We start from the raw sequence: 25,177 nt of genomic DNA, 5'->3' as shown, positions 1-25,177 counted from the left end.
TGTATTTGTGTTATAACATGAGGTGTAAGAGACAGGCTAGTAATTAAGTAGAATTATGTGTAACATGCTAGATAGTGAGAGGACAGGCTGCATCAACAAAGCATGAGTGTGCGTCATATATCATTTGCAGGACAGCACTGTTAGCCTAAAAGAAACCTAGAAATAAAACATGAAAGAAAATAAAGGAGCTACATATATAACAAGAGTTTGTTACCATTGGATTGCCTGGTAATACATGAATGTCAACATATTAAGTAGGTACTGCTAGCATTGCGTACGTACTGTGAGCATTTCTGAGGACTGCTAAGACGATGCCGAGAGATGGGAAGCTGCAGACGCATAATAGTAAGAGTTCATCTAGCCTTGTGTAGGGGCTCCGCCATTAACGGGTGCCGATGTGCTTGTGTCTTCCTGCCAGGGCTTCGGTAGGTACCATCACCTGGCTCAGGGCTTCTGGGTCTTTTCGGTGCACGTAGGTGACCTCTGAGCGGGAATCCTTAGCCGGCACGACTTGCGCGCATAGTTGCGGCCCCATCCAGAGTGCCTTGCTGTGTAGCTGCCGTGGAGTGTCTTGTTAGAATGTCGCCGTTGATGCATAGGCCGCAGGCCCCGTGTCTCCCTCTTCCCTTTTAAGACTTTGCACGATGTGCGCTTCGGATGCTTCGTTGCTTCTTTTCTTCTGACAGGCCTGGGCTGGACCTGGACATACTGATCCCTTGGTGAGGCATTTACTTGTCTGCTTGCTATCTTGGCCCAGAATTGGGCACAAATTCTGTCGAATGCGTGCATCCATGGCTCTACACCCAGAGGCTTCTGTTGGTAGGCTTGTGTCAGAGCACCCCTTAGGGAGGCAGCCATCTTGCCGAGTAGGCCGCAGTCTCCGGCGTTGTGTATAATTCATAAATTCCACGAGAGTAAGTCAGGGGGCTCACCAGTAGGGACCGGGATATCTCCCACCGGTCCAGGTGGGTTACCGGTATTCCGGTGTCTCACGGAATGCTTAAGAGCAAGGAGAGCGTCCGCCTCCCCCCCGTTCTGTCACAAGTAGGCCTCAAATCACCGTGTCAGGCTATCGGTGTGCTTGTGAGGTATCGTAAGGACCGCTGGGACTCCCTCTACTAAGACCACGCACACCTGCACTCAGATTTGCCGGTAGGTTGTCAGTGCCAAATGCGAGAGCCAGCACAGCATGCGTCTGGTCCGCTCTGCAGTCAGGCTCCGCCTCCCTAGGATTACTCTTAACTTGGGAAGCACCAAGCTAATAATTGCAACAAAACCAAAGAATATGAGAATGGAAAAAAAGCTCAGATAAATAGCTTGCCCCATCAGTAAATACCAAATCTAAAAGGGTAATCCAGACGTGGCCCCGTGCTCACTGTACCTAGAGGTGTATCAGCTACACCTCGCTGACAAGGCCAAAGAAGGCTGAAAGTATCGTCCGGGGTTTCTCTATCGTGCTTAGAAACCATGCCGGTATTTTAGTTGTGGACAGCCCTTATTGGTGGGATCAGTCTGATATGCAAATGGTATAGGTTCTCTTTCTAATGGCACAAGTGATCAAAAACATGTTTGAGATCTGAGTAGAGATTTACCAAAGGGCAAGCTACAAAGTTTCTCTAAGCTTTTTTGCACAATTTATTGTTTTGCACTACTTTTTGAGCTATGCCACTCTTTATTGCTTAGCTGTTGGCAGCTTTGCTTCGGCGAAGATCTCCAATTGTTCTATTCAAGCAAACCATAAGCTCAAACTAAGGGCAAACTCTGAGCATAAAAGTCAAGGTTGTAGCACCACTAAAATTTACTATTCACAATTTTCCTTCATCCATTTGTTGCTCAGTAATCACTACTACCAGATCTTTACTATAATGGACTTGAGATTAGTATTCTCCTGGTAATGTATCAAACTGAACTCCAGTTAACGGTTACAGGAATATTCACCAAATTCTGAATTCTAGTGAATTATTATCAGAAAGGCAAAATGGAGGCCAGAACAGCCAGTTTGAAAACATTGTGCAGCTCAACCATAATCACTATTTTCTGAATTTCTTGCAAAATTGTAATAACCTTTTATTAAAAAATAAACAAACATAATTCAGGGAAGGAGGACATGGCTAATCATATTACACTGAACAAAAAGCACAATTAAACATGTAGCATACCTGGTAACCTACTAAGCCTCCAAGGGTCCATTTCCGTTCCCTGCTTATCCAAGTAGCAATGCTGCGTGCAGCTATTTTACGAGGTTGGGTAACAACAACATTGCAAAATGATGACTGCTGCAGGTAGTAATCCAAGATGAACTGCGGCAACTGAGTACTTTTACCACTGCCCGTAGCTCCATGTATAATCACAACAGAATTATTTTCAATCAAAGTAATTAACTGTAACACGAACAGAATAGGTTAAAAAAAACAGAATATTAAATATTAATAGACATTCTGAATAGCATGGCAATTATCAAAATGTCTTGCAAGTAACCCGTCATGAAACAGTGATATATCAGCATGGGAAGAGGGAATTTGGAAAGATACGGTTAAAAAGAAGATTGCTCAGGCATTTTGAGAAGAAGAATAATTTTTCTTACAAATCCAGTGTTGACACAAACATGATACCAAGAATTGAGTCTACCTGGTGGTCAGTGGAGATCAGGAGAGGTGTCAGGTGTAGTTTTGGGATTCCCCTAACATTTCTATAAAAACCTCTAGAATAATATTTACAAATGTAAGTGAAAAAATAAATACTGAAGAAAAAGTAAAAAAATAAAATAAACAACAAAAAACTAATTCTGCTTTTAGAGTGTAGTTTACTAAATTTAAGGTGGATATGAGCCGCTGTGTCAAACCACCCCAAATATTATACAGGGAAAGTATTCAAGGGAAATGGGTTGAATTTGAAATTTGCATTAATAATTTGGCAACTTATATTTTGTATCCCAATCTCATCATTTAGTTTTATTCTGCCCCCACTTTTCTCAGAATCTTTTAAGTACTAATTTTACAAAGTTATACAACTTTTGCCAACATAGCATTAGCATATTACATTCTAAATTGTACTATATATTTTAACAAAGTGTTTGCAGTCTGACTGCTCAATTCTCTGCAATCTAGGGGTTAAATCACTGTTTATGCAACCCTGGTCACACCTCCCTGCATGTGACTTACAGCTTTCCTAAACACTTACTGTAAAGAGTCATCTAATGTTTATACTCCCTTCATTGCAAATTCTGCCTAATTTCGATTTTTTATAATCTCCTGCTCTGATAAAAGCTTGCTAGACCTTGCAGGAGCCTCCTGTATGTTATTGACATTCAATTTACAGAGCAAGAGATAAAAGTATCTAAAGGATATTAACATCTGATTGAAAATGAAAAAAAAAATCATGCAGGCTTTGCAAGTCACATCCAGGGGAGGTGTGGCTAGGGCTGCATAAACAGAAACAAAGTGATGTAACTCCTAAATGGCAGTGAATTGGGTAGTGACACTTCAGTGGCATGATATATACACAAAAACTGTTTCATTAAGCTAAAGTTGTTTTGGTGACTATCGTGTTCATTTCAAATGAGATCTTCGTTAAACAAGGTACACATAAAAGGAGAGTTCAAATCTGCATATGAATCTATCTCTATTAAAACAGAATTTACTTATAATCTCATATACAGACTAGTACCTCTTCGCTGTTTTTTGATATTGGCAAAGCTGGGTAGGTATGCGCGTTTTCTTTGAAAAGTAATTTGTCCCATCCAGAACATTTCCGTCGGGATGCTGAAAGAAAAAAAAATGCAAACACTAAAATATAGATATGCACATAAAGTAACTCAATCCTGGAGAGTGAAATTACAAATTGTATTTCTAGTTAGGTGCTGCAGAGAACTGCCAACATATTTCAATATAAAACTACTCCATCTATAAAAAAATAAACATAAAATGATTAATCATGTGAATGGGTAACAGTTTGAGGTCTCCTCATTCATGCGCAAGAATTCAGCAGTGACGTTGGCTCATGGCGCTCTCAAGAGGACCCATCAGGAAAAGATGGCAGCACCCGCTAGGGACAGGATTAGGCAAGTAAAACTCACCTTTACCTACTTCCCCGCTTGGACCCCCAGCGGCTATGTTACCGATGGGGGTCTTTGCAAAATGTGCTCAGACAAAGCAGTCACCACCTGTTTCTTTCTTACCGTTTCCCCTGCATTCTTACGAGAGAAATTTATATAGTTTTGAAAATATAAAATTCTGATATAAGAGAGGTACACTGGCAGTCCAGATGGGGTCATAACCCAAGCTTAATGAATTTAAAACATAGTTCCTTACCGTGAACTCCCTCACTGAAGATATGACCGTTTATGTTCCACTTGGTTCTTTTACATGAATTGTTCTTAATCAGGATAAATAAATGTGGCCCCCATGATGTTATAGTGAGCCCCCTAATGGCTAGAAGGGGCACATTATATTAAGCATGCTGCAGGTAACTACAACGATAAATGGTTTACTGTAGTAAGCAGGCTTTTTTTCCCATAGAGACGCCATTGACAGGAAGAGTCTAATGAAGGTTCTTTGTTGATTTGATTTGTCATGTATTGTAATATTAAAAGGAACACTTGAGGGGGCGGGGCCTGAGCTTCATGGCGGCTGGACATGCCTCGTGCGAGCTCCGAGCCTAATCTCCATTCCGAGCCGGAATAATTGCACTCCAGCCAGCCATGACTCGCACAAACATATTGCACCTACCTCAGGAGCCAGCCGAGGTGGCCCGGGTCTGCCGCCCACGAGTGCACGGAGCGTTCACAGAGGGTGCCGGGAGTGAGGCCTAGCAGTGGCGCCAGACGGGTGAGGCGGCCGATCCCCCGCTCTGTGCGACCTAGTGCCCTCCCAAGCCTGTATGAAGTGCCCTGTTTCCCCCCCCCTGGACCGGTGGGGGTCATCCCGGTCCACCCTAATCCGCACCTGGAACCAAGCGACACATGATAATTTGCCCTAACTAGCCGAGCTATCGGAGCATATACGAAATGGCCGCCCAGCACAAGCCAAAAAGAGGGACCACAGACGGCCACCCACACTCTCACCCCCTGGAGCATTTGAACCGACTTTGCCTACGCTTCTGCAAGGCTCTTCATAACAGGGGTTTGACCTACTCTCACGCAGCCAGGGTGGTCGCCTCGTGGATCCGTCCAGCGACACGCCGCCGCCATTACGGAATCCCGTTGCAAGCCTTCAGGGGGGCCAGCCTGCCAAACAAAAGCCGACAACCTGGACAGCGGAACAAGGTCCCGAGCAAACTTGGCGCACACTCCCAACCTCATCCACGCAGGTATGAGACCGCCCGGCAATTCCACGGGCCCAACCACGGCATCTCAGACCAGCAAGTCACTCGGTCCCTATCCGGGGCTTCAGCAAAGCACCACGCCACAGCACCAAAGAACATGGGGAGAAAACAAACCGGAGAGGGACTCACACCCAGTGCAATCAAGATCGCCTTACTGAACCCCCATGTTCCAGGTCTCGGTTTCCCAGACTTGGGAATTGGCTGACTGAATGCAGATCATGGATCAGTGCAGTCCCTGCTAAGCTAGTGACTTTAATGTCCATGATTTCAATGCCGGTTTTATACAGTGTCACTACTCTGTGTATGCATGATTTGCTCTCAAGCTTACTCCTTATATACGTTTTATGTTGCCGCTCATAGACACTATTAATTGAATGTTGATTTTCTCACTGACATGGGAGCACTATATGTTCACCTACTACAACTGTATTCTCACAGCTTGCATCTTACCACATAGTTTAAAGCATAGCTGGCGGAGGCCAGGGTTGCACATAAACAATGCATTTTCGCTATTTGATATTATAGAGTTAAGCATGCTTACTGACAGTCCACTCTGGGCGTCATAGATGGTCTAACCGCTTAAACGAACACACTAGTAACGCTAAGCGAAGCTCAAAAGTTAACCTTAAACGTGCCGCACAATCTAGATCAAAACTCCAGCAGGTTTACTGCTAGCAGTGACTGCCTAGCCTCTCTGATCGATACTAACTCATAACTATCCTAGCTAAGAGGCGTATTAACCATGAACACTAGCATGACTATTAACACGTTTAACTTGTTAAGGCTTATTAAACATGAACACAAGCACGATTACTATTACGTTAAACTTGTTCAGGCATATTAAACTTGAACACAAGCATGATTATTATTACATTTAACTTGTTAAGGCATATTGAACAGGAACACAAGTATGATTATTATTACATTAAACTTGTTATTAATCTTCTGTAACGCTTAATTAAAAAAATATAAAAAACCGAGGCTGTTATGCGAAGGAGATGTTGTATCATTATGTTCCCAACCTGTATGAGAACGTAAATCCCTTTTTCTTCATTCTGTACCCCCCATAATTCATGCCTCAATAAAAGAAAGATTGACAAAAAAAAAAGGAACACTCGAACATTCTGAATAAATTTGATCTATTATTCCAGATCAGTCTCCATAGAGCAGACACTCCATCTCAGGTGAAATCAACAGTAATGATGACTTCTGTTAAATCCAATGCTTCTCTACGAGTAGTCACTAGTGTTCGTTATCCTCCTGCAGAGTGTGATGACCTTGAATTTCTGAAGGTCTTCATGAGGAAGAGCCTCTAGCGCAGGGGTTCTCAACCTTGTCCTCAAGGACCCCCTACCAGTCCAGGGTTTAGGGATTACCTGGGTGTGTTTAAAAAAAAAAACAACACCTTCGAGTCTAAGGTGTTTTTTTTCCCCTTTTTCTATACACCTTAGACACACCCAGGTAATCCCCAAATCCTGCACTGGTAGGGGGTCCTGAGGACTGGGTTGATAACCCCTGCTCTAGCGCTTGTCAGAGTGGTGGTATGAGACAAATGTAAACATTGCGATTTCTCTGGAAAACCAGACAGGGAATATACACCAAAACCACTTTGTTAGGCTGAAGTGGTTTTGATGCTTAGAATGTCAATTTCCAAATGAAAAGTAGGTTATCAAAATTATTTTACACATTCTCCTGCCCCCTGGTTCTGCTCTACTTTCCTCTGCTTCAATCACAGACCCTGCCCTACCTTTTATTTGATTTTCACCTCTCTTTCCCTCGCATATCCCTGTATTTTCTTCTTCACAAACTGGCTTACTTATTCACTTACTCTGAAAAAAAAAAAAAAAATCTTCCTTTCCTTTATCAACACCATTTTTCATACCCTGATATACTCGATTATTATATTTTATTTTCAATATGCTGTTCCCTTAATGCATTACCAGCAAGTGGCCTGTGTATACTATAGAACTTTCTCATGTATTACGCAGTTTGCTCTGAAACTTGTTACAATAGAATTCATTGGTGAGGTTACAAGAAAACAGTAATTCTTTTATGATTATTCCAGAGAATTATATTTTAAATAGTACATGAAGTTAGACTGTGTATTATTTCATCAAGTTAAAATATCTCCTTAATTACTCTTGTTCTTTGAGAAAAGCCATTTTTAAACAGTTACTTGCCCGATGTAGTGGTTAGGATTCCAGGCCCCATTTTCTGGTAATGGGAAAAATGGCAAACTGTTTTGCAATGGTTTGACCTCTTGCTGGGTCTCCTCTATGGCTGGCTGTTTTGTGCATCCGGCTTCGTCAGAGCCAAATGACGATCCTGCAGGCCATTCACTGGTTGAGAGCATCAACTGACCATTCTCAGCCAATGATTGCAATTCTGTTCATAGAAATATGCACAAAATTGACAGTCAGCCTGGAACTAGCATTCCGAAGACGCTGCACATACAGACTCCAGGCACCAAGAACACTTCAACACTGTTTGGAGTAAAAATTTTACTTCAATTTGGTCAGAAGCAAGACTTGTTTGCAAGCAAAACGCAATGTCAGAATTAATGTGTGTGTAGTAGCTCTCAATTAACTGCATGTTCTTTGGACAGAAACGCAGTATGTCTGACAAAAGATGGCTGCCCCCAATGGACAAAGGTAAACAATGATAATTACTATACATGCAATTATATTCTGTATATGTTATACAGTTGCCCCAAACTTTAGGTCTTGATCGTAAGATTAAGAACCACTAATGCAGAATTAATCACTAGGCCAGCGCAGCTAGCCGTAGGAAATATAACATGCCAAGCATGCCTATTGGGTGATTTGAAGAAGAAAAAAAAAAAAAACCTATAGATTAATTTAACCTTTATACATTATATGGATTAATGACTTTCAAGGACAACAAAACAAAACAGAGTGAATTTAAACGTACCTGGTTTTTCATCTGCAGTCTTTCGCACTACTTGGAGTTCTCTCTCTTCTAGCCGTCTAAATTCTTCTACATATGCCGTCTCAGATTGATGTCTAAGAGGAAATGCACATAATAGTAGGCAGAATTGTGTGAAAAAAAGGACAGATTACATTTTATATTTGTATAAATAATTTTGCTCAAAAAGATTGCAGAGAGAAGAAATAGGAACACGGAATATTCAACCAAACACCACGTTTACCCACATTTCGATTCTAAGCCTGGGTCATTCTACATTAATAAACTGTCTATTCTGTGCATGTCAGAGTGGCTGTGAATGGCCTCTGGGGGTTTTGTTTAATTGCATTTATTGATAAAGAGCAACTGTGACATTTTATGAACATTCTTCTTTGCCCTTATCCAAATGAATAAAGTGAGGCCAGAAGCACCAATGAAGAGAACGCAAATGATATATACTTGTATGGGTGAATTTACATAGGAGTAATGTAGGTAGTACTATCACAGGACGACCTTGAGAGTTAAACTTCAATCTGCAGTATCACTGTATTTAAGACATGCAACCAGGTTAATAAGAAGATACAAGTAATATAAAATGAACCCGAGTTTTTGCAGCGCACAGAAGCCTCTAATAGGCCTAATTAGTGCCATTCAGAACCAGTATATTTCTATTCAGCTTTTTTAATATGTGAGTATGTTGTTGCAGCTTCAAAATCATCGATTTAAAATATTTATTTAAACATCAGACAAACCTTATCTATTATGTTACTGCATGTTAATGAGTAACGCAATTTTTCCTTAGTTTAACAGTAAAATTCTGGTTTCTAAAGAGAACCCACATTTTATTATTAAAGTGCACATAGTGTTCTTTTGGTACTGTACACACCGTGAGTCAGGAGTGAAAAACTAAAACAAATCAGTAATCACCCAAATTCATGTATGACACAATGTATTCCAGTTAATAGAGGAGAATGGCCACATGCACAATAGGTACATCCACTGGTACATTGGAGGATTTATAATGATATAAAGCTACATTTCTATCGGGTAGTTTGTTGATGCCACTAAAGTATTTAGAGTAAAAATGACCTTAAAGTGACCACTCAAGTCATTCTGAGTATTGACTTTATTCTCAATCATTTGATTCAGCCTATTGAAATAAAGGCACACTCCAAGCACCATAATGACTGTAACACTGGTTATGATGCCATGTGTAACCCCACACTCACCTATAAGAAGCAGTCTTTAAAGGGACATTATAAGCACCCAGTCCACTTCATCTAAATAAAGCGGTCTGGGTGCAGTGGCCCTGTGCAGTGGCCACTCTAATCCTGCAATGTAAAACAGTGTTTTTACAAAGCTGCCTTGTTTCCATTGCAGGATTAAAACAAATGTCTAGTGGCGATAATACGGACAGCCACAGAAGAGCTTAATCTGCAAAATCTCAGTCATTTGACCAGTGCAGCTCATAGGAAAAAATGTAATTCAATCTTTCCTACTAAAAGAACTTGGATGTATGTGTGATGCTCACTGCGCACCAGTCCCCAATGTTCCTCTTAGCAGAGCATTTAAACCGGACAATCTGTTAGATCACACTGCGGGAGGCATAGCGGCCGGTTACGCTATGGGAGCCTCCATGCTAAAGACACCTAAAAATAATTTCCTTCCTTTTCCGTGCCCCCCTCCCGAAACCCCTTCAGCCACTTACCTGAATTTAACGCCGATATCCCTCTGCGCTGGTTCAGGCTCCGCCCACGCTGCTCCCCCACCGACGTCAGAGACCTAATGCGCATGTGCGGCAATGGCCGCGCTTATTAGACCTCCCCACAGGAATGCATTATTCAATGCTTTCCTATGGGGAAAATCTGATGCTGGAGGTCCTTAAGGACATCCAGCATCAGATAACAGACTAAAACTCCGTTACTAATCCGGAAGCGCCCCCCAGTGGCTGTCAGACTTCAAGGTGCAATGTAAACATTGCAGTCCTCTGGAACTGTAATGTTTTACATTGCAGCACTAAGTGCAAAAGGGACACAGCACCCAAACTACCTCAATGAGGATAAGTGGTCTGGGTGCCTGCAGGGTCCCTTTAATATCGATGGATTTTTTGCCAGAGATGTGACCACTTCTGTATTCTCCGTTGTGACAAACTGACACACTTGGGAGCATGTCTATTTAGGAAGACTAGTTCTAACTTCCCTCATCGTGAGATAATATACTATAGCAGACATCCAAAGCTATATCAAAAGAGGTTTGGAGTCTCTTCATGTCAATTGCCAAAATGAAGCAAGGAAAATCCAATTTAATAGCCAAGTATATATAGCATGACAAGCCACATTCAAACAGTGCTACCATTACAAAAAGCCTATCGACTTATATAGCTCCAACATGTATAGATTAATGTAAACAGAAAAGATAATAATCAAACTCTTATCAATTTTAATTCTCCTTTTAAAAGTACGGTAATTCCTTTTTGGAAAAATCAAACATGCCAATTCCATGCCATAAATAAACTCTAATATAGGGGTGCCCAAAAGGAAGATCCCCAGATGTTTTAAAACTACAACTTCCATGATGCTTTGTCATTTTAACGACAGGCAAAGCATCATGGGAGTTGTAGTTCTGCAACATCTGTGGACCTACCTATTGGGCACCCCTGCTCGAATAAGTCCTGTGATGATTAATGTAATTATTCTAATGCCCTATGAAATGCCATGCTACGCTGCACAGTCATTTTAGAGCAAATAATGCACGCTTTGTAGCTCCCCACGCTCCGATTTCTCTGCCCCAATCACTAAACATATGTTAATTACCAATTACTGCTTTTAAATGACTACTGAAGGAGGAGACCAGCAATTTGCTGTTCTGATTTCCCTTTTCTGAACAACGTGACTACTTAAATACTTTCAACTCTACCGCTTTATCTCGGAAAATAACGCAGCCATGTGAAAACTGCGTTCACTGGGGACATTCCAAAAGCCTTGACAATCTAAATTACAATTTATGATAATACTGCTCATTGTGGCAAATAGTTTTTTTCCTGCAACATACGAATAGTTGTAAAAGTGATAGGATATGTGGTAAGAAGCCATGCTTTCAATTTGTCAATAAAATTTGTGAAGACAGTTCTGTCATTGTGCGTCCGGCTCCTTCAGATTTTCATAGTAGAACATACAATGCAATGTGAAAACCTTCTAGCTGACTGTTATTAATCTTGACATCTGAATTTTTCCAGTGTATAATATCCGCTTTAATAACGTGCCACGCACGTCATTTCTTATGTTGTTTGGCATCCAGGGCACATTAACACAACCTCTGTTAGCCAACAATCTAGCATCCAGCAAAATATAAAATCACATATACATAATATGCAACAATGCTCTAAAAAATTCTAGCTGTAAAAACCAGCAATCTGAGTAAGAAGTAAAGGAAGAGCTGTCTGATCATGCCTTGGGGTTCAAACTAATAAAAAGAGACCAGATAAGTGAAACGGAAAAGAGAAAGGGAGGGGGGGAAAAAATAGCTTCAGCGACCTTTAGTGCACACAATACCATCTATGAACAGGAATATAATAGAGCCTCATTTTATGTAGGATTGTAACTGGGACAAAGAAATTACTGGATCGTACACAGCTCAGTAACATTAACGGTAAGACTTTCTACATTGTATAGAATACCTACCCTTGTTCTATTTCATGATCATGTGATTAGTGCCATGATTTAATGATCTTATAGATCAGAAAACATACAACTTAACGATGCAATTAATGTTCAACAGAGAATGTATGCACGTTGCAAATTAAATCGCTGGGATCAGGAGATAGAACTCGTGAAATATTATATAAAATAAGTTGTGACAGCGACTGCAGTAATTCTCTAGTGACCTGTACAGACAGCGGGTCTAATGACCAAACACTAAAGAGAAAAAAAATATATAACTTGTGTTCTGACATATTGGGCAATTTAGAAAGAATAACAGAATTTGTGATAAGGCAGAATCAAACACATTAGTAAACTGACCTGGAGCTGGGCACAAATAAACCACGTCATGTGATCTCCTTAACTTTGACAGCTAGCACATTACTGGATACAGTCAGTCACCACGGTGATGCCAACCATATCCTAACAGCCCCTCTTGTGCGGGGTCTACTTTTAATGGCTGCAAAATACGCCGGGCATTTTTAGAAGACGTACACTTTAATTGGCTGCGTTAACGAGTTAAAAAAGGAAACTGTATCCATTTACATTTCACGGATTTTCATAAACAACAAAAAGGGGGACCACTACAGGAAGAGATTTAATCGTCTTTGTAAACAGCAAAGAGTAAGAGGTAAAAAAAAAAAAAAAAAGAATAAATTATATATATATATATATATATATATATATATATTTATTTCTTTTGTGACAAACACTTTTGTAAATTGGAAGCTTATTTGCAAGATCAGTCGTGGGCTTAACTTTTAAAAAGTACAGCAATAATCAGACAAAGCAAGAAACGTCTTTGCTTTATAAATTTGTCTTAAAATTGCATTTTTTTATTTGTATTGTTAAACTCCTTTATGCCCACTTATTGGTCATTTTTCTCTGCAGAATTTATCTACAATTCGCATTACACGAATATGAAATACTACAGTGGTTATAGTGTTATTACATATAATGGAGATTTTTTTGTTTGTTTTTTATTTTACTAACAAAAATCTTGTTTTGCTACAGAGCGTTTAATTATAAACAATCAAGAGTTTTATTTACTAAACTGAAGGCAAAATAGTATAACTGGAAAATGTCATAACTATTAAATTTGCCAGCATGACAAGTCTAAATTTTGCAATTTAGTGTTTTATGGGGGGTTTTTTTATGCACAGAATAAAGACATTTCCATTAATGCTATATAATGCTTTTAAAAATTCTTCATTGTTTACTTTGTAGACAGCAAACTCTGCAGTTTATTTATTCTTGTCAAAGACTTTGTTTGCTTGTTTTTTTCCGTACGAACACTGAATCGCAGCTAAGCCAATAATGCCATTCTTTGGGTGGATGAAATGGACAAAAAGTGAATCTGACAAGTCTACACAATATTCTGGGTCAGACATCGTTACGAAGACTTTATTAAGAGAATTGCAATGGCACCTGGGTGAGCGTGAACGCTTGCTGCATGAAATTGAAAATGAACAGAAGGTCCAAAAACCAGGAGTGGATTACAACTGGATAAGGAACGACTTAAAGCCAAGTATTCCAGTCACCGAACAAAAGCAGCTGGAGGTTTTGTGTTCTCAGATCCAGCCATGTCACACAGGAACAGTGCTAAGCAGGTAAGAAAAATAATTTTAAAAAAAATACATGCACGTTTATAGGACCTGCTTGAAATGTGGTTTAGGGGGCAAGAGAGGTATAACTAGATTTTAAAATGTTGTTGCAATATATATATATATATATATATATATATATATATATATATATATATATATATATATATATATATATATATATATTATATATTAATATTAAACTGCCTGTGTGATCTGCGTAGGTTAGCAGATTTTAAAATATTAAATGTGTTAGAATTTTATATTTCTTGAAATTAAAAAAATATATATTAAAAAAAAACAAAAAAAACAGAAGCCTAATATTAGCAGCATTTTTAGAGATGAATAATGTACAATAATATTTCTACTATTTACTAATTGAGAAAAAAAAAAAAAAAATTTGCGCATGAATAGGTTTTACAGAATTCTTCATTATATAAAATATTGCCTTTTAAGGCCTTTACAAGCTTTACCCTATAAATATTCACTTGGGGTCTTTCTTTAACTCACAGCAGACAAACGTCAAATGTGACGTTTTCACAGGCTGATACGATCAATATAATTTACAGCTAAATAAAACAATGAAAGGGATTGTATATTTTAATGTGTGTTTAGATGACCCAGTGTTGGGCAACTAATGTAGAATTTGGAAACAAGAAAAAAAAAGTCAGGATTCTTTAAACATAAAATTATCATCCAGTAGCAGGGGGGGGGGGGGTGAGGGGGAGATAGAGAGAGAGAAATAAATAGAGAGAAACACAGAAAGAGAGACAGACACACACATCCCTCAGGCAAGTGAGAGAAGCCAATGGCCGTATTTTTTAAATTTTATATTTTTTAACATTTAGTGGCCAGAAAATAGCTACTTCTACATAGTTCTAAATGATGTATATTTAATAAGAAGCAATCTGAAACAGACACCATTATAAACAAAAATTAGTTTTTCAAAAGTTTTGGTTTTACAGTAAAGAGCAAAATAAAAAAAAGTCTAACAAATTTCCTTAATATAATTCGTAGATTTCGTGAAGTTCTGGCAGAAAATGATGTGCTACCTTGGGAGATCGTGTACATATTTAAGCAAGTTTTAAAGGATTTCCTGAATTCTCTAGAAAAAGAAAGTCAACAGGTGAAGCTCATGGATATGTGGAACGCCAACTGTACCGTCAACTTCATGATACCAAGCGACAGCCCATCGAATTCACACAAAGAAGAAATCCCCACCGTTTCAAGCTATGTTGACAGAAACACTCAGAGTTTATTCCCAAGTTTCTCACATCGAATATGGAATCTGCCATACTAGTATCCTTCAACATAAACAATAATCAGAAAAGATTCCCCCCTACTTCCTTTGAAAACCAGATCTTAAACAAAGTTCCTATGCATTGTTTATATGTAAATATACAAACCTAAAAAGCAATATTCTTTGTAGACCAGTATTGTAGCTATTTTTACAGAACAAGTTGAGAAATAAAAACAATGTAGGCTTGGCATTGTCCTGCATAGAACATATTTTTTGTATGTGAAACGTTTGTAGATTACATATGGATGCATATAGTAAGTCTAGTTCTTTTATATGCAATAAGCTGTCTCTGTTTTTATAAATAGCACAGTGAAACTGTTTGGCATTACATAAGACAGTAACGGAAATTAAGAGGGCTTTTTTATATACTAAAATTGGGGTAAAACACTGTTTTTGTGCACCTATCATGAACACACACTTAAAACGTAGCCTTTTTTTCTTTAAACCGAGATGCTGTCATATCATCACTATGCGGTAAGTGTTTCCGGATACATGTTCTGCCCCTTGCTTTCTGGGATCAAACTTAAAGGGATCCTATAGTGCCAGGAAAACAAACCCGTTTCCCTGGCACAATAGGCTTCTGGAGTGCCCCCTTCCCTGGGGGCCTCCCTCCCGCGGGGCTGAAGGGGTTACAACCCTTTAAGCCACTTACCTGAATCCAGCACCGATATCCCTCGGCGCTGGGTCAAGCTCCTCCCCCACTCCTCCCCGCAATGGCTGCGTACGCATTAGAACTCCCCATAGGGAGGCATTATTCAATGCTTTCATATGGGGAAATTCTGACGCTGGAGGTCCTCGTGCAGAGCATGAAGACATCCAGCATCAGATAACAGACCAAAAGTCTGTTTGGATTCCGGAAGCCCTCTAGTGGCTGCCTGGTAGACCGCCACAGAGGGCAGACTTAAAGCTGCAATGTAAACATTCTCTGGAACTGCAATGTTTAACATTGAAGCACTAAATTCAAAAAGGTCACAGCACCCAGACTACTTCAATTATCTAAAGTGGTCTGGGTGCCTACAGTGTCCCTTTAAGCGCTCTGTAGCCAAAGCAGATTAATGCACAATAATAATAGTGGACAGGAAGATAAATGTGTAAAAATCTAAATGTAAACTAAACATTAGTCATTACAGGGACACTATAGTCACCAAAGCAACTTCAGCTTAATGAACCAGTTTTTGTGTATAGATCATGCCTCTTAAATTTTACTGCTCAATACTCTGCCATTTAGGAGTTAAATCACATTTGTTTCTGTTTATGCAGCCCTAGCCACACCTCCCCTGGCTGTGACTGACAGCCTGAATGACAACAAAATGGTTTCATTTTCAATCAGATGTTACTTTGTTTAAATTCTTTATTTTGTTGAGGCGTGTGATTATATGGATACAGAAAAAAGAGAGGGAGACGTTCAAGAGTTGTACAGGGTAGGGTCGTCGTAACATAATGTCAAAGTCTCCTATGATTATCAACCTCATTTTATATATAATAAAGTTTAGACAGTACGCCAAGTCTAGGCGCTCTACAAACATGCACGCTATGGCTAATAAAAGTGTATTCAAGCTTAGTTAAACATTCTGTGCGTTACAACAGGTTAATAGCAGGCGTAATGCAATGCTAGTGGGAGTAGCTAGTTCCATACCATGTTTGTATAATGTTGTTGCTTATCTCGGAGTACTTTTATATTGTTCTACAAGAGAACTAGGTTGTGGGCAGTTAGGGTGGTTGAGGGAGCATGATATAGTAAGCTTACATAAGAAGCAATGGCTCCGCCAAAAGGGATTCTAAACGCAAGAGATAGAAGGGTTCAGTATACAATAGATTAGTGAACTAGATAAACAGTTGCACTGACAGATTATTAAGAACAAGACCAGCTAAACATATTACTGGAACTAAAATGAGACGTAAATATTTGCTTAGCTTTATATCTCAGGCTTAGGTGAAGCCAGGGTAAAGTCCTGTGTGTGATCCTCAGCCGATTCCTACTATGGGCAAAGCTGTGCTCCTCCTTATGTCGCCGTTCAGCGGACCGGGCATTAGAGACCGTGGTGAGGTAATATAGGAATCCCCAAGCACTATAGAGCATTGAAGTGGGTATGTTGTCTTCTGTGCAGCTGCCGCAGGGTCTCTGCCGGGTTGGCGTGTGGTAGAACCTCGGGGGGGTTGCCCCGGTGTCCGGGGTCTCCCAGCCCATTGCCGGTGGAGTGCAAGGCGTCGGTGGGGCGGTACAGGAGTGAGTCCCTGTGGGAGCTTGGGGCGACTCACCGCTGGTCGGGGTTTCAGACGGGTCACCCGTGATTGTTGGTCTGTGTGCTGGGACTTTGGTCGGCTCTTCCCCGCTTTCTTTGGTACTCTTAGGGCGTTCGCTTCTGCTGCAGGTTTTAGCTTGGGTGCCTGTTTCATTGCGGTCCCTGGGTTACCGTTCAGGGTGTTCTCACGCCTGGAGAGCTTGGCCCAAAAGTCTGCAAAGATGCGATCCAGCCTCACCGATAGCGGGGGCAGGTCGGGCTCCGGCTCTGAGGCCCACGTGGCGTTCGCCATGTTGCTTGTCCCTGGTACGGTGGTGCCGTGCTTTGAGTGTGATGCCCTCGTGCTGGATTGCATGCTGGAGTTACCGGGATATCCCTCACCGGCGGGGGGGGGGGGGAAAGGTTGGTCCTTGGAGACCTCCAGTGTAGCGGGTCTCAGTCGGCGGAGGGATTGTCCGTCTCCCCCGCGCCTCCCGGGTAGGCCTCACGTAGGCCTCAGGACCATCCATCAGCCGTGGTCGCCCAGTCGGGTCTATTTGTCGATTTGGCCTTCCTCCCGTTATAGGCCCCTAGTCCTGGGGTCTGAAGGTGAGTAGCTCGTCGTGTGTGGAGGTGTTTCAGGCTGTGTTTATGCTTAAATCGGGCTATTTTGCCCAGAGCTCTTCTGGCTTGCGACCTCTCGGCTGGGCTGTCAGGCTCCGCCCCCCAGATGTTACTTTGAATGTGTTTATATCCTGCTATGTGATTTAAACCTTAACAGGAGGTTTGTGCAGGATCTAGACAACTATTAACAGAGCAAGATACAATTCTATATAAAATAGACAAATTCTATATAAAATAGAATTTGCTATAAAGGAAGTGTAAACATTAGATGACTCTTTACAGGAAGTGTTTTGGAAGTCTATGTAAGTCACATGCAGGGAGGTGTGGCCAGTGCTGCATAAACCAAGTGATTTTACTCTTAAATGACAGAGAAGTGAGCATTGAGACTGCAGGGGCATGATCTATACACCCAAACTGCTTCATTAAGCTAAAGATTGTTGGTGACTATAGTGACCTTTCAAGCTAAATTATTTTCAGCATGAAATTAACTTTGTTACATTTTTAGATGACCCACTTTCAAAGACTAAATCACAGTTAAATAAATAAAGTAATGAAATCATTATGTATTTATGCCCATTATTAGTCACATAGTACAGTACTAAAGTGATCTAACTTCAGGGTCAGCAGTTATATTCTGAGAAATGTCATCTCACACTTTCCTCCTCCTGAGTTTAAAAAAAAATAAATTAAACCACCGCGTTTGGAAACTAATGGAAGTAAAAAGCTCCTTCCTGGTTCATTCTTGCACACTGTATATATATATATATATTTATTTTTAATTATTATTATTATTATTATTATTATTATTATTATTATTAATGGTAAACAAAATCATCAGTACACTGTGCACTATGACTGCTAGGAAACAAAGGTTTTCTCAAAAGGAACACTCCCAGCGTCATAAATAGAAACCTTTCTTTGTAACACTGTAAAACGCAATTTAGATAATAGTGCACCTTCATAGTTTTCTAACAAATTAGGCAACTTGCCTATAATACGGCAGCAGGAGGGACCTCACCACAGCTGGTCTCTGCCTCCGGGAGATCAGGACTTCTGATATTTCACAGCCAAGCCAATATTTCTCATAGAGGAGCATTGGGACCCGAGCCGAATGAAAGTCAAACGCTGAGCTTGCTATGCTTCTCTATGAATAGCCCTCATACCCGCACCCTCTCTGCTGTGTGAATGATAGTCAGGATGGGTGCAACCCAGACACTTTACAAAAGCGCAAATTTCTCCTAAAATCTGTGTTTAAAAAAAATAAAATAAAATAAAAATAAGTTAAAAAAAACGGACCACTGTGTTCATTTACCAAGTTATAAGGATGTTATGCGTCCTCTCGTTGTCAATCACTTATCCTAGAGGGCATGGCTGATAGCATGACCGGAAAAAAGGTAAGTATTTAACACCCAGGAGGTACTGCATGATGGCATCAGCAGCAAGGGAAATTCATTATTTCATTAATATTACACAAAGCATAAGCATATTATTAACTTAAAATATGAAATTATTTGCACATGACAGACTGTACATTTATTTATTTTAAATACCTCACACAACATACTTTATAGATGTTGATCCAAGTTAATGATATGCTCTGTATTTGTCTCTGTTCTCTTAGAAGCCATGAAAAAATAAAAAAGTAACTGAATGAAGATGGATCCCCATATGTGGAAAATAAAGAGATAATAAGTATAATAGTTTGTAGTCTTATTGCTACATTAAAAGAAATTACAAATAAACACACAAAAAGCAACTTTGTAATGCTGAAATAAACCACTGTGGCTTTTATAGAAATCAATCCATAGAGCCTGTACTACTTCTTTTTATATATATATATATATATATATATATATATATATATATATATATATATATATATATATATATATATATATATATATATATATATTAGTAGGATTTACAACATCACAGGAGGAAACACTCATCATGATTTTAGTCTTGCGTAGGAGTCCAAACAAAACTTGTACACATTTTGTAAACAAGTGACAAAATAGACATACTATACGAGATACATGTGACCAGGAGAGAGCACTGCTTATTAGTCTGGTCTATGGGGTCTGATTTTATATCATTATTTCCTCTCCATTACAGAATAGGTAGTTTATTCACCATAGCTGCTACCAGTTTATTCACAACCTAAGAGTTTCCCAGGCAAGAGAAAGAGTTCCAACCTACTTGGGAATGAAATGGATGCACCTAAACAGCAATAAATTTTCCTTCGCGGTTTCAAAGCCAGGCCTATATCTGCAGCAATCTTTACAAGTTACTGTAGGTGTAAGCCACTCACAACAGGGAGCGTCAGTGCAGGGCGCTCTGTGCAAAGTAGTTATTATGCTTAGAATGACCTTTTAAGATCCACTTACCTATTAGAATCAAGTCTGGGGGAAGAAAGAAAAAACAGATCATGGTGTCTCAGTTTTCCAGTCTCTATAGTTTACCTAGTTTGCATTATGAATAGCCTGGATCCTACACAGACACTGGAAGTCTATCAATGGCAGAGAGGGACTGACAGATTCACACCCCTTTGCCACCCGAACACCCTAAAAGAGCTCAATGCGAGGGGGAGTTAGAGGCAAACAAAAAGCAGCCCAAGATGTAGAGTGTCCAGAGACATGCACACCCCTCCTACACCAACGCTGTAGAACCACTGTCACCTAGAAGCACAGAAGCTGCTACAGGAAACAGATTTTATGATAGAGGGTCAAAGTTGCAATAGTCCAACCATGGTTGGCAACAAAAGAAGGCATATGGAGAACATCAATGGGTGGCCTAGAACAAAAATGGATTTATTCCCCCAGTATTTGGGCATGCAGGCCTTATGACTGGGAGCCTGTGCACCTTCGTTTGGAGCTGAGGAATCACTCCTGATTGCTGACCATCCACGTGGAGGCTGTGAGGGAGTCAAGATCCAATTAAGGATTTCAACAGTAAGGAGATCTATGTCAGGAAGGAAACCTTGGACCTACCATGGCCACTTTATAGCGTGCCAATCGAACCACAGCGCTAAAGGGGTATACCCAATAGTAGGGAATCCTGCTGTCCTGAAGCAATGGTGAAAAGGGCTGGAGAACCCACCTTGCATCCTGTATGAGTATGTAGCAGCTCAGACCAGGTCCTAATCAAGATGGCCTCTTTCTGCTGAAAGGAGTGGAAGCAACACACAACTCTCCAAATATATTAAATAATTGAATAAGCTTATCACGCAATATTAAATCAAGGCCTATGTGTTTCTAAACTAATAATGATGAATGGTAATGCTCCGGTATATTAAGTAATTTATAAAAGAAAAAAATAAATAACCACAATGTGTTTCGGAAATGCGTTTTATAGAGTCAGTCATTGCCAATTGTAAAAATTTTGGGTTTATTCACTAAACAGTGAAATGCAGCAGTTTGACATATAAACTGCAAGATTTAGGCTAGAATAGCAGATAGGGAGAGAGAGAAAAAGAAGTCTCCAATAGCCAGGCACAATGAGGCTATTTTAGCCAGAATTGTTATTATGAATCCACTGAACTGCATCTGTCCTATATATCTGAACGCTAATCCTTTTAGTTGGTCCATTTAAAACTTCCACAACCTAATGATTGTCCCAGTAAAGGAACAATTCACTGTATCTGCGTCAACTCATTGAAGTACTTGTGGTGTCAGGAGCCCTTTGGTACCGTCCTGCTATTCAGCGTTAAACTGCTTTAACTGCTGACTGCTTTCAGCCTATCACAGTGTCCACTGTTGGTATGAATTGGTATGGCTAGAAGGAAGCATGTCTCCGGCTTAGCCGCACCTCCAGTAGGAGGAGTCATACTGTGAATAACCAGGGCCCCCCTTTTAGTGTAAAACTGATAGAAAAGGTTTAACACTGAATTGAGGGATAGCACCAGGGGACTCCAAGCTCTATAACCACCAATGAGATGAAACAGTTACGGAGCCAACAGAGTCCCTTTACATGAGTTCCATCACTTACAGCTTTTACTTTTAAATTAATCATTGTTTCCTCTATTTCTTTTGTTTTTTAATTCAGTTAATTTCAATTATGCATAAGAATACAAAGGTACTACAGTACTTTTCCTTATAGGGGGAGTGACCTTCGCAATGGGCGGAGCTTATTAAGGTACCATTTCAGTTGCTAATCTACCCACAATGCATCAGTATGAGGAACCTCACAGAAAGACAAACTACAGCCATCATGGACAGAGGGGAACAACATGGAGGCAGCAGGATAAAGATAAATATAGAGAAAGGCATGAGGGCGCTAATCATGGAGATACAAGGGAGGAAATAAACATGGCATGTAAATACACCATTAACACCCCCAATCCTCCTGTGCTCTATGCATCTGGCCTATTAACTATCCCAAACAGCATGTAATGCCCCATTAACCCCATATGTCCTGTGTAATGCCCCATTAACCCTCCCAAGTCCTGTGTAATGCCCCATTAACCCCATATGTCCTGTGTAATGCCCCATTAACCCCATATGTCCTGTGTAATGCCCCATTAACCCCATATGTCCTGTGTAATGCCCCATTAACCCCATATGTCCTGTGTAATGCCCCATTAACCCCATATGTCCTGTGTAATGCCCCATTAACCCCATATGTCCTGTGTAATGCCCCATTAACCCCATATGTCCTGTGTAATGCCCCATTAACCCCATATGTCCTGTGTAATTGCCCCATTAACCCCATATGTCCTGTGTAATTGCCCCATTAACCCCATATGTCCTGTGTAATTGCCCCATTAACCCCCAGGTCCTGTGTAATTACCCCATTAACCTCCAGGTCCTGTGCAATTGCCCCATTAACCTCCAGGCCCTGTGCAATTGCCCCATTAACCTCCAGGCCCTGTGCAATTGCCCCATTAACCCCCAGGCCCTGTGTAATTGCCCCATTAACCCCCAGGCCCTGTGTAATTGCCCCATTGACGCCTAGGCCCTGTGTAATTGCCCCAATAGCCCCCAGCCCTGTGTAATTGCCCCATTAACCCACAAGCCCTGTGTAATTGCCCCATTAACCCACAAGCCCTGTGTAATTGCCCCATTAACCCACAAGCCCTGTGTAATTGCCCCATTAGCCCCCAGGCCCTGTGTAATTGTCCCATTAGCCCCCAGGCCCTGTGTAATTGTCCCATTAGCCCCCAGGCCCTGTGTAATTGTCCCATGAGCCCTCAGGCCCTGTGTAATTGTCCCATGAGCCCCCAGGCCCTGTGTAATTGTCCCATGAGCCCCCAGGCCCTGTGTAATTGTCCCATGAGCCCCCAGGCCCTGTGTAATTGTCCCATGAGCCCCCAGGCCCTGTGTAATTGTCCCATGAGCCCCCAGGCCCTGTGTAATTGTCCCATGAGCCCCCAGGCCCTGTGTAATTGTCCCATTAGCCCCCAGGCCCTGTGTAATTGTCCCATTAGCCCCCAGGCCCTGTGTAATTGTCCCATTAGCCCCCAGGCCCTGTGTAATTGTCCCATTAGCCCCCAGGCCCTGTGTAATTGTCCCATTAGCCCCCAGGCCCTGTGTAATTGTCCCATTAGCTCCCAGGCCCTGTGTAATTGTCCCATTAGCCCCCAGGCCCTGTGTAATTGTCCCATTAGCCCCCAGGCCCTGTGTAATTGTCCCATTAGCCCCCAGGCCCTGTGTAATTGTCCCATTAGCCCCCAGGCCCTGTGTAATTGTCCCATTAGCCCCCAGGCCCTGTGTAATTGACCCATTAACCCCCAGGCCCTGTGTAATTGACCCATTAACCCCCAGGCCCTGTGTAATTGCCCCATTAACCCACAAGCCCTGTGTAATTGACCCATTAACCCACAAGCCCTGTGTAATTGTCCCATTAGCCCCCAGGCCCTGTGTAATTGTCCCATTAACCCCCAGGCCCTGTGTAATTGTCCCATTAGCCCCCAGGCCTTGTGTAATTGCCCCATTAACCCCGGGCCCTGTGTAATTGCCCCACTAACCACCCAGGCCCTGTGTAATTGCCCATTAACCCATTTGCCATATTAAGTGATTGAGCTCCTATTAATTCCGTGTGACAGATAATTCCTCCCCTGGTAGGAGAGCTGACAGTCCCAGCATGGCGCACAGCTTACCCTCGGCCCAGGCCAGCCCTGAACGAGCTGAGAACCACCGGCTCCACAGGGGGAGAGGGGATGAACGGCTCGGACCACGTCCCCAGCAGTTTGACATCTTTCACCGCCTTCCCGATAGCAAACCAGTCCGTGATCTGCTGCTCAGTCAGCTTCCGCAACATGGCGCCGCCCAGACCGTCCTGCTCGGAGCCCGGGTCACGTGATCACAATATGGCGCCGCCCTGACCGTCCTGCTCGGAGCCCGGGGTCACGTGATCACAATATGGATGAACTAGGCCAGGCATAGGCAACCTTCAGCACTCCAGATGTTTTGGACTACACCTCTTTGCCAGCATTATGGGGGATGTAGTCCACAACATCTGGAGTGCCGAAGGTTGCCTATCTCTGCCCTAGGCCATGTTTTAGTGTCTTATACATTAAACAATCATAACTATATCTTTACTATTGCTGAATCTATTAATGTCAGATACGGGATTCTGAAATTTGAAGTATTTTAAAACATGACATAGCAGAAATGTTTCAAAAACTCCTTATAATCTATAAAATCAGCCTCACCTCAAACTTCCATGGCAAATACAGTCAGAGTTATTCACTAAAGTGTCAACTGCTGGCCAGGAATTCAAAAAACATATCTGAATTTTTTCAAGTTCAGCAGTTTTGCCATAAAATTTTAAATTAATTTAGAATTTCCAGCAATTCATGCTGACACGGTTTATTCACTAAACTGCTGATTGTCTGGATTTCAAAATGAATTATAAACATTTATGCAAATATAAGCAAACTGAAGTTACATCTGACTTGGTGAAAACTCCAAATTTGCTTGTTTGGCCTGAAATTTAAAATTTACTGACACCCAAATACCCCAGTCCACATTTGTGCAAATCTGTTCACCTGCATTCAGACAGCAAAAGGTAAATATTGTTCAAACTCTTTAACCCCTTAAGGACCGGACTGTTTTTGCGATGTTGTACATTTGCGACCAGGCATCTTTTTACACTTTTGTGGTGTTTGTGTTTAGCTGTAATTTTCCGCTCTCTCATTTACTGTTCCCATACAAATTATATATTGTTTTTTTCAGGACAAAATGGGCTTTCTTTACATACCATTATTTATATAATCTCATGTAATTTAATTTTTTAAAAATTAAAAAATATGATGACAAATTGGAAAAAATACTTGTTTTTTGACTTTTATGTGAAAAATCTTTTACTCATCTACAAAAGCGAATGAAAAAAACTGCTAAATAGATTAAAAATTTTGTCCTGAGTTTAAAAATACCCAGTGTTTACATGCTTTTTGCTATTTTTTTGCATGTTATAGGGCTATAAGTACAAGTAGGATATTGCGGTTTCAAAACATACATTTTTAAAATGTATCAATAGTGA

At 40.9% G+C, this 25,177-nt stretch overlaps 2 protein-coding genes across 6 annotated transcripts in view; one reads left to right on the top strand and one right to left on the bottom strand.

Moving 5' to 3' along the window:
* The window catches only part of TDRD9 (tudor domain containing 9), a 117,259-nt gene extending 93,228 nt beyond the window's left edge, over nucleotides 1-24,031 (bottom strand). The window contains exons 1-4 of the mRNA XM_063439181.1: nucleotides 23,793-24,031; nucleotides 8,254-8,345; nucleotides 3,667-3,761; nucleotides 2,160-2,381 (exon numbers count right to left, since the gene is read on the bottom strand). Of these exons, the coding sequence (XP_063295251.1) occupies nucleotides 2,160-2,381; nucleotides 3,667-3,761; nucleotides 8,254-8,345; nucleotides 23,793-23,953 (570 nt within the window). The 5' untranslated portion in view covers nucleotides 23,954-24,031. The remainder of the gene's footprint in view (nucleotides 1-2,159; nucleotides 2,382-3,666; nucleotides 3,762-8,253; nucleotides 8,346-23,792) is intronic.
* RD3L (RD3 like) lies at nucleotides 11,727-16,921 on the top strand. Of its 5 annotated transcripts, none has more exons than XM_063439194.1 (3): nucleotides 11,727-11,895; nucleotides 13,252-13,555; nucleotides 14,567-16,921. In XM_063439194.1, exons 2-3 carry the CDS (start codon nucleotides 13,263-13,265, stop codon nucleotides 14,847-14,849), a joined length of 576 nt encoding a protein of 191 aa, XP_063295264.1. In that variant the 5' UTR covers nucleotides 11,727-11,895; nucleotides 13,252-13,262; the 3' UTR covers nucleotides 14,850-16,921. The 5 variants fall into 5 exon arrangements, with proteins under 5 accessions (XP_063295264.1, XP_063295262.1, XP_063295261.1 ...); XM_063439192.1 differs by having other exon boundaries at nucleotides 13,173-13,555; XM_063439191.1 differs by lacking the exon at nucleotides 11,727-11,895 and adding an exon at nucleotides 11,913-12,576.
* Nucleotides 24,032-25,177: the final 1,146 nt, after the last annotated feature.

This window comes from Pelobates fuscus, chromosome 13 (genome assembly GCF_036172605.1).
Source record: "Pelobates fuscus isolate aPelFus1 chromosome 13, aPelFus1.pri, whole genome shotgun sequence".
In the NCBI taxonomy this organism is placed as follows: domain Eukaryota; kingdom Metazoa; phylum Chordata; class Amphibia; order Anura; family Pelobatidae; genus Pelobates; species Pelobates fuscus.
Note: the sequence above shows the minus strand (reverse complement) of the source record. Positions and strands in the feature narration are given on the sequence as shown.

Coding starts and splice junctions, on each gene's coding strand:
- RD3L (XM_063439194.1), top strand. CDS start 13,263: ATGCCATTCTTTGGGTGGATGAAATGGACAAAAAGTGAATCTGACAAG. Junction 13,556..14,566: donor ACAGGAACAGTGCTAAGCAG/GTAAGAAAAATA, acceptor TATAATTCGTAG/ATTTCGTGAAGTTCTGGCAG.